Below are 9839 nucleotides of genomic sequence, written 5' to 3'. Positions count from 1 at the left end.
GTCAAATGGCTTTGTAGAGTAGTGGCTTTCCAGGTACACCTGCTGTCAGGTACACCTGCTTGTCCGGGTGTGGGATTGGACGGTGGCGGTGTGTTGTGAATTCGTTTCTTTCCCAGTTAAGCCCTATGTCTTGTGACATCATTGCTGTCTTGACCGTCCTCTCCTCAACGGGTCAACATTGCACGTGTTTATTACAGAGGGATTTAGACAGCAGGCTGATCTCACTGGCCAAACTCTACCATGCCCCTACCCCCCCCCCGCACGCCCTTTTTTTCCTCATCCAATCTCTCACCCCCTCTCCCTTCTCACCTCCTTTTATAATATCTCTCACCATCTCTTCTGTCTCCTCCTCTTACCAAGTCTCTCCCTCCATCTGTCATGTTTTCTCCTCTTCTACTTATAAAGTATAGACACTCTCTCCAGTGACTGTTGACTGAAGCCCCGAATGCAATTCGCTTTGGGATTCAGAAAGGTCTCCGTTCAGCCCTTTCCTGTCTCTGTTGGAGGGCCTGTACGGTTATCCTGGACTTGCGTGGCCAAGGTTCAGTGGTTTTAACAGCCTGGAAGAGGGCCTAGGGATTTGTGGGAGACTTTTAAGGGTCCTGAAATGATTGGGCTTTACGGCAGACAGCTGTGTTTAAAGCTATTCTGGCAGGAGCTGGTCTGTGCAGCAATCAACATGTAACCTCAGTAGTCAGGTCAATGTGTACAGTATATTTCGTGTTTCGACTATTGGGCCTTGAGGAAGTGTCAGGTTAGGTGCGCTGCCAAACTTCTCTAATCTTTGTTTATGAAACACTAACTAATATATGTGACCTGTAGAATGCAAATGAACTGTTGACCTTTCTGCTCCTGTGCCACACACGATACATTTAAGCGCTAACACGTCCAGTGATTTTCAATCATGTTTTGTTTTTCGCCATGCCCTCCTCCTTGACTTGAGTTAAATAACTCTATATGACATGCTGTCGTTGTCAGAATCATATTACCACAAATGATGTTAGAGCCACTGTCAGGCGGCCATTTTAGTGTCATTATTTGCCCCCGCTGTCCTTCCTGCTGCACGTCTCATCACTTTAAAGTACTTAACAGGCTGATTTACACACAAGCCCTACTGAAAACACTACTGTCTTTACTTTTTTGTAAAGTCATATCAGCACTATATCATAACATGCCATTGCAGCTTTTGTAATGTATGTTCTCTATTTTACTGGGCAAGTTGGCATTTTCTGTTTTGTGATCTTGAAAATAAGCTGGAACTGTGTTCCAACTCTCATGCTTTCAGTTTTAGACACAACACAAATAATATTGATTTTACGCTCAAAAGTATGTGTTTATAGTCTTGCTTCAATATCTTTGTATTTGTAGTCTACTTCCGGACATTCTTATTTATGTTATACAGATGAACTGTGTCCACCAGTGGTTTATTAAATGTGTAGTTTTTTGTCTCTGTAAAAATAAGCCGTTACCGTGTTCCAACACACGCTTTTTGTTTTATATTTGTAACAACGGCCCTCTATGAATAACAGACTTTACACTCAAAAGCCTTTTTTTGGTTGTAGTTTTGTTACATTTAGCCTGAGACAATAACCACACAAATAACACAGGAGTGATCGAGGAAATAAATAATCTAGCCTTCTATTATCCACTGACATCATATCAATTATTTCAACTAATGTCATGATACATGATAATATAAAGTGACCTAAAGTAGGCCTTGGGAAATATAACCGACAGCTGTTCTTCTGATGTGAAGGACCTTGTTCCTGACTATTCTCCCTCTCATAATTGCATCAGAACTGAACCTATCACACGTAGCAACCGACAAAATCCTTGATGGGGGAGAATGGGTTTATGGGCGTCAAGAAGCAAGCAGTGCGTAAGCATGTAATCACAGAATTCTCCTGAACAATAGATGCCGTTCTGTTGCATTGATATAGCATGTCGTTTTAATAGTATTGTCAGGCTACTCCGGCCCTAATTCAGCGTGTACAGTGGGAACGCACGGAATGTACAGTGGCAAGGCCAAGGCGATTGGCTTCACGCGTGGTTTTGGTTATTCTTCATGAGAACTCTTCTGATTCTGAGCCCAAGTCTGAACCTATGCCTCAGAGACCTAAGCGCAAAAGAGCAAAAATACACTGAAGGTTGCCGAGCCGTCTTCACACAAAGGAGTGAGAAAGGAGAGTGGGAAGGATGGCAGTGTTTGTCTAGAACAAGCTGTTGACAATGCTCCGGGCCAATAACAGCCCACGCTGTCCTCGCGGAGGGAGAAGGGCCTACAGCGCCAGTCAAAAACAACATCCGCAATGCACACACCAGTTTAATAAAATTTTATTTACACATAACTTTCCCGTGTTTTTGTTCATTTCTTTGTACAAGCTACAGAAATGTAAACTACTATAAACAATTCTAAATAGTTTTTATATTATGGTGGGGGGGGATCCCATGATGTTGTATGTCACTAGTACTATTATGGGTCGAGAAAGAACATGTTTTCATCAGTTTCCCCTGAAGCAAGGCAGTGTCGGGTTCAGCTGTGTTGAACTACGGTAGAGCAGCTCTGTCATCTGTCATCCCCTGGAACCTGCAGAGTCACCCTTCCAGTAGGGCTTAGGGACTCCTCACGCTTGCCTGCCTACCTGTCACAACATGCTTTACATCAATCCGGAGGAGGTGGGGGGGGGGGGGGGGGGGGTGGCGGGGAGAGGGAAGTAAGGGATCAAGAAGAGAGAGATGAAAATATAGAGTTAGCGAGGGGGGGGGCATCTGGAGAGTGAGCAGAGTTCCCCACCCATCTCTCTGCCATGACAGGCTGCCTGGTCTTTCATCTCCACGCTGTTTTTCTCCTGACATACAGCCGTATTAGCCACAGCCCTGTATCACCACACTAGTTATTACTCCCTTCTGAGCCTCACAGATTGCCTCTGCCTGGGTCCCGGCCTCTGTGGTTATACTATCAAAGCCCCAGGCCCTTACTGCTCACTTTCATTAGCTATATAATAACACATAACATTGTGTAATAAGTCTGTCGCTCTGGGTTACTTCAGTTTTAATAGATGACTGCAGGTTTGAATAAGTCCGATAAGCCTGTGATTGTCTGTGTTGCAGATCTTTGAAAGTGATGAAAGCGGAAAGCCCTTCTGTCTTCCACCGACAAGTACCGAGGTGAGTCCAAGTTCCACTTCATCTAATCATTGTTTGATGCTTGAGGTGGTGAACATGGATCAGGAGTATCATGTGTCTGGGAAACCCTCACGCATAGGGGTTACATTGACAAGCTGTGTGATGACATCTCAGAAGTCAGGTGTTATTAGTATGTTTGCAGTTTGAGGCAGGTTTAGGGATGGGGTCTGTACCGTACCAAGGTCAGAGCCGGATCGGCGTTGAGACACCGGTTATGCCTCGGCAGAGATCTGGAGATCCAAAAAACCCTAACCTGCTCCTCTTCATTTGCAACGCAAAATTCATTAGTCCTATAGAACTTTTTAATTTGTGACTGCTGAAAATGGGGTGTGCAGTAGTGGTCATCTTATATTAAAAAATTTTAATCTCACCCGGCAGGATCTAATCATTTATTGAAATATTGTTACCTCATCTGATTTTGATCCAACATGGGGCAAAACAGAAAAATGAAAAATGCCTTTAAAAATGCTACGTGTGTAATTCTATCTCCACTGTTGGGGTGGTAATTAAGAAGGTTGAATCAACTGAATTTTTAATGAATCTCTCTGGACGAAGACCCAAGTGTATTTTGCCTCGAGGCACAGAGAGGTGGATGGTTCCAGTGGTAAAAGGGATCACAGAGGTTGAGTTGCAGGAGTTGGTTGCGTCATGGGGTCACAAAAGTCTCCAAAACTATAATTAGACATCACCTACATCCCAACATGCTATTTAGATGTCTTGCAGGTGAAAGCCTCTACTTTGGGAAAGAAGACTCTACTTTCAGCAAGACATCATTGTCAGTGCCTGCAGTTTGAAACAGTGTTGGACCTTTGACGGGAGCTGAGTTCGGTGGTCAGATGTCAGGTCCTGAACAAAGTAGAGGCTTTCGTCTGGCAAGTTGTTGCAATATCTTGTTGGCAATGAGGTGATGTGTAATTTCAGTTGTGAAATGTCAGCCCAAGATCAAAAAAACCTCTGCAGTTCTTAAAATAAATGTACGTACATCTCAAACCATCCTCCTCACTGTGTAGAAAATGTAAAACAACAAGTTAGACAAGCAAACCAGTTATGAAATCATTGTATCTGTATAAATGATGATCCGCTCATTTCTGGGTATACATTTTCACAAGATCAGAGGTTGGCAATTGTTATCCAAGCTGAGGTTAAGATCATCAGTGGTTATCTGCTATGTTTAACTAGTATTGTTTAGACCTACTAGAAGTTTCCTTTGACGTCTTCTACTCCGCTCTACCCCTCCTAGACTGAGCAGCACTCAGGGTTAAAATACTAGGGATGCTCTGGTGAATTAGTGAGGGTCCCTGTCTCACAGCATTAAGGTGATAACGGAAGTGCTTAGAGACCTTGTTAAAAAAAACTTGTTGGTGTGAATGTGTTGAATGAGGAGCGAATACAACCAACTCTCCCCTTTCTGAGCAGTCTCATAATGAGTGTTACTGTTAGTCCCCTTGGATCACACAATGGAACTATTAGGTGGTTATACACACATTGTCAAGGAAGTTCCAAGTAGACTGTCTGTTATGTAATCGTCCATATGGCCCTGCCTCCCTGGTGTCTATGTTGCCCATCTTTAATTTCGGTATGTCTGCTTCTTTCCCTGAGCTGTTCTGGTCTGTGCATTTTCTGTTCTACGCGATGTTTCATGTTCTGCATGAAACATGCCGGGGCTCTGAGCAGAATGCGAGACCATTAAATCCCCACTGCTTGGCCAGTCCCTGTGCGATTGGATGCATGGGACAGATAAAAATTCCCTGGTCACAATGAGCGTACTGAGTGGGCAGGAAATCCGTCCGGCCGGCTGGCCTCACTCCTCTGGCCACAAAGCTCCATATTAACACTGAGTCAGGTGTCAAGGGAGCAGTGTGAATGTGGCCAATGTCTGAGTCATGTCTGAGCCACTGCTAACATTAATTGTGTCCCAGCCTCAGAAAAGGAATTGGCTAATTTGCCTGAAGAAGGGACAAAGATGCTCTTTGTTAGGGTACAGGCTTTAATGTTGTCGTGGAAGTGTCACAGTGTTCTCGCTGTTCCTCTCTCGGAACTGGATGCGGACACAAATCTTTTCCCCAGATCCATTCTGATTTAGAATTGGGATTATTTTCGACTTGGAGAAAAAGCTAGCAAGCTGGATTGGATTGATCGCCCCCGTGTGTTTTATCTTGTCTCCGTTCCCTCCTCCAACTCCCTCCTGCTGCCTGTGATTTATCTGATGTTGTTGGGTCTTTCTGAGTTTTTACATCCAAGAATGTTGCTATGAATCAGGAGTGTCAACGTATCTTGCGGTGTACATCTCTCTTCAAGACTCTTCTCCAGAGATGGGCCGTTCCACCCCCCTCCCAACACCACTGCCCCCATGCCACTTCTTCATGCCCGAAGCCACCCCACCCCCGTCCGTCCGCCCTCACCGCCATCCCTCCTCTTCTGTCGCCACCTCTGCCCCTCCCCCTCGCTCTGCTTCTCGGGAACACCTTTGCCCTATGTCAGGTCAGGGCAGAGGAAGTGACACTGATGTTAGCTGGTCTTTTTCACACAGACATACTGTACATTTTTGAAGAAACAGGCCATGTTTGAAGAAACGGGACGTTTTTGGGTAAGTGTCCCTCAGCCGCCAGAACAGGAAGATCTGTCGAGTCCTTGAGCAAGATAGATAACCCAAATTGTTCCCGGGTAGCCATCGGCAATGTCTGTTCCCTGTCTGTGACCCCACTCTCCCAGAGGTCAGGGAGAGTCAGTTATGCAAATAATATTGCACTTGTGTAAAATATCTGGAATATAGGGCGAATACAAGCAACCGCTTAATTATTTTATTATGCTAGCCTTTTTAATTCCTTATTTAGAAGGCTCAGTGAGGAGGTTGGCTGTTCGAAATGATTTCCCCTCATATTAGAGGAAAGCCTGAGGTGTAAGTAACACAAACAGGAACAGTAAGGGCTGGTGTGGCTTGGCGGAGCCGGTGGAACGTTCATCAGTCCGCTTCATGAATGACGGCACTGTCACAGCAGCTACTGGGCCTAAACCAAAGAGGCAAACTGGTCACCAACCATTAGTTTTCCAGCCACACCATGTTAGACAGACAAACAGGCTGGATATGCAGCCCTTCCCGTGACAGCTATTTTCTGTCTTTCTGAAAATATAAACATGACCTCATTAACCCACAGGACTGGACAGAATGCTGCGAATGAACCAGCTCTCTGTTTCTTGACTCCCCAAAGGTTAAAGCAACCCATTGGCCAGAACATTAGCGGGCTTCATGTTGGGAACGTTCTGATTCGTTACCCTTCCCAAATGGACCTGTTGCTGGAAAAAGAAATGACTGTTTTCACGTTGAACCGTATTTTTTCCAGCCAACCTGATCAGAACGCCACTTTGTTATCCGCACCAGGCACTCTGGTTCTGTGTCTCTTTGTGTGTCTGATGTGGATGTTTATGCCAAAGAAACATAGCTTTCTTAAAATCACAGCCTTATCAAAGAAACCTTAGTGTAGCTGTCTGGGGACAAATGTCTCCACGGTGTCCCCCGGTGACACAGAGACCGACACCGTCCAGTAGACACATTATGGTGGGTTCCCCATGTGCTAAAACCCCACAATTCTTCTCCAGACCAAAGTCACCCCAGCCACTGTAAATGTCGATCTCTCTAATGAGAAGCGTTTTCATTGAAGTGCTGCTGAGTCATTGGTTGTTTCTGCTGGTGGTGACTTCCTCTCCATGTGGAGCCTGTGTAGCGTGTGGTCTGTGGCGTTACTGTGGCGTCGCCCACAACCCCTTAATGCAGTGGCTGTTTTCCCTTCAGAGACATGGAGTCGCAACCAAAACCCAAATACTGCTCCTTCTGAGGGCCCGGTGGCAGGACAACCCGGCATTAATGCAAACCCCAATCTCATGTTAATGTGGATGGGAGTCGTTGGCTCAACGTCCTCGGATGACCTCCAGGGGAAGGCCTGTGGAGTTAAACCGCTGATGCCTCACATGAATTTGGGTGGCCCTTATTTTTCTTTTGGGGGGGGGATAATATGTCATATGCTTTTGATAGTTTGGCAATATTTTTGTTTTGCGGTAGTTTGCTATACCTACACCAAAACATGTCTTTTTTTTCTTTATTATTTTGTAGCACTTATATTTCACGATCAGATTGTAGATATCACAGTGCTTATCAAATCGGCACCTAGGTTTGCTGGTAATATCTCATGGGGAGGTCTTGTACTCCTCAGCTCTCACGTTGCCCGGTTGAGACACTCTCCTTGCAAACTCTGCCAATACCACCCCCCCCCCGTAAATAATCTTCCCGTGTACACCATCAATATGATGGCTATTATATGAAGGGACAACGTCCTTAAATGTCAAATGAATTTGAATTGCATGACATTTTTTGCACTGCTCTTTGAGCCCCTGCCAGTTTCTGCATCGGTTTAATGGAAACATATCGATTTGTCCACCGAATGAATGTCTCTCATCCGTGCCTTCTCTCTGATACTGGACGGCTGGTACAACCACTACTCTTTGGCTCCCCCTGAGGGTGGTCAGTGGGAGTACGTTGGGGAAACCCTGATCGGGGAAACCGCTGAGATATTTGTGATGTGAACAGATTGACACAGAGGAGCAGCATTTATTTCAGGTTATGCCTTCCTCTAATTTTGAAAACAAAAACATCTTTTAATTCCATCTTGTGATATGCTCCAATCCGTGGCTACTTTGACCGGCCGACGCTCGGCGTCTCTTATAAAACTATAATATGATATCCAAATTGCCTGTAGGCTTATACTCAGCATACATTGTGACACACACCGTAGCCTCCGCCCTGTCTTTTAGCTGTGAAAGCCGTAGGATGGCTAGCTAGTTCATTATTTCACCCACACAGCAGACACCAAGCACAGACACTTCCTAATTTCGCTTCACGCTAATCACCTTTGTGCTGTAGCAAGCACTTCCCATGTCTGTCGGGATGGAGTTACCTTCCTTCCTGTGTCGACCAGGTTGCCTTGCCTTGACTAGTTGTATTTGCTGTCTGCGGCTGCGTCCAGCGTGTTTGACAGGTGGTGTTCCCCTATCACAGGTGAAGCAGCTTGCCCCCACCAATGACGAGCTCCACACGCCCCAGAATGTGGAGGTTCTAAGTCCAGCACCCAGGGAACCGCTACATGACATTGTGAGCAAACACCACTGGGAGTCCTTCTTGGCCGCTCATGTGTAAAACATAGGCATGATGTATCGCTGTACTTGCCATCGCTGAAGGAGTTTCCCATGTTTTTTTTTGCAGTACTGTGATGGGGTATTCCTACAGAACATTTTCACCCTGCACATGACGAGACCTGCCTGCGCTGGAGACTTTGGTGAGTGTTCTGTGGTCTAGAGAACAGGATGTGCGTGTTACACAGAGGTCCATTGGTTCAGTTCTAGATGTAATTATACGTTCAGCGCAACCTACACTCAGCCAATGACTCTCATCCATGTTGTCAGGCTTTGCAGTCACGGGGCACATTAACAGACAGAGCAAAAGCTGCATCTTTGTCAGTGAGGTTCTGGCGGATGGACTGGCCTTTAGTGAAGGTATGTTTGGTCCAGTTCACTTACATTTCCTGTTGATTTGTTTCTGGAATCTCTGAGAACCTGTGTGTTTTGTGTGTAACCCAGGACTGAGACCAGGGGATGAGATTCTAGTTCTGAACGGTATAGGCGTGTCCACTCTAGACCTGGGACTGATCCAGACTCTCTTCGCTGAGGAAACCCTCCAGCTGACTCTCAGAAGGGATGCCCCGCCCACCTCGCCGCTCGCCACTGGTCGCCTGACCCCGTCCCCATTACTCAGCCAATCACAGCAGCTGCAGAACTTCCTGGACACACACCACCGTGCCAAGTCTACTACTGGTGAGAAATGACATGCGCACGTGCGTGCACACACACAGTACTGTGTCTTTGCCAAAAAGCTGGTAGGCATGTATTTCTATTCCTAGGTCTAACAGAATTACTCTAACTATACAGCCTCAAGTCACTGGCTCAAAGAACTGTGTTTTTTGACAGAGTTTAGCGTCAACTGGATTAATTTAGTCACTAAGAATTATAGTAGACAGATTGATAAAACTTTCATGGTGATTTAGGATTAGTTGTGCGTGTATATGATGTCAACCGTGCAGTGAGAGCAGTAAACATGAACATCTCCCACCACAACAACAGGGCTGGGTTACGAGGCCCGAGGCCTTTGTTTTTTTATTTTAAGTCTTTTTTTAAGATAAGCTACTTTGAAAAACATTAGATGAGTTGTATGGAAATAACGTTTTGTTTCTACAGACGTATCTGTTTTCTCTTTTCAGCAAGTAGGCCTTTGCTTCAAAATGTAGCCTACTTTTTACCCCCGTAATTAAAATATGGGAAAGATTAACGGACAGCTTCAACTGAACTATCACAAAGCAACGAGCTGTATTAACCCATAGTTGGCTTGCGTTCTGCCTGAACTGCCTGAATTATTTGACTAAATTGGCCTGTTAGCCCCATTCTAGCCTAGTGCTTCAGCCTCTGTAAGTCACAGCCTTAATATGGACCAGCAGACCGCCAGGCCGGCTAGTGTCCCTGGGTATGGCAGATGGCTGATGACAGAATCACACTTCCACAGGATTGCTACTACTTGGCAGATACTGTGTGCTAGGACCGAGCCCACTGTC

The 9839-nt window shown here is 45.6% G+C and overlaps 1 protein-coding gene across 3 annotated transcripts in view; it reads left to right on the top strand.

Moving 5' to 3' along the window:
• The window catches only part of tiam2a (TIAM Rac1 associated GEF 2a), a 70358-nt gene that overhangs the window by 38043 nt on the left and 22476 nt on the right, over positions 1–9839 (top strand). For all 3 annotated transcript variants that reach the window (XM_010879187.4, XM_010879186.4, XM_020054064.3), the window contains 5 exons: positions 3112–3168; positions 8237–8329; positions 8441–8513; positions 8641–8730; positions 8815–9048. In XM_010879187.4, coding sequence (XP_010877489.2) covers positions 3112–3168; positions 8237–8329; positions 8441–8513; positions 8641–8730; positions 8815–9048 — 547 coding nt within the window. The remainder of the gene's footprint in view (positions 1–3111; positions 3169–8236; positions 8330–8440; positions 8514–8640; positions 8731–8814; positions 9049–9839) is intronic.

This window comes from Esox lucius, chromosome 15, assembly GCF_011004845.1.
Source record: "Esox lucius isolate fEsoLuc1 chromosome 15, fEsoLuc1.pri, whole genome shotgun sequence".
Lineage (NCBI taxonomy): Eukaryota > Metazoa > Chordata > Actinopteri > Esociformes > Esocidae > Esox > Esox lucius.
This window is presented reverse-complemented; position numbering and strand designations above follow the sequence as displayed.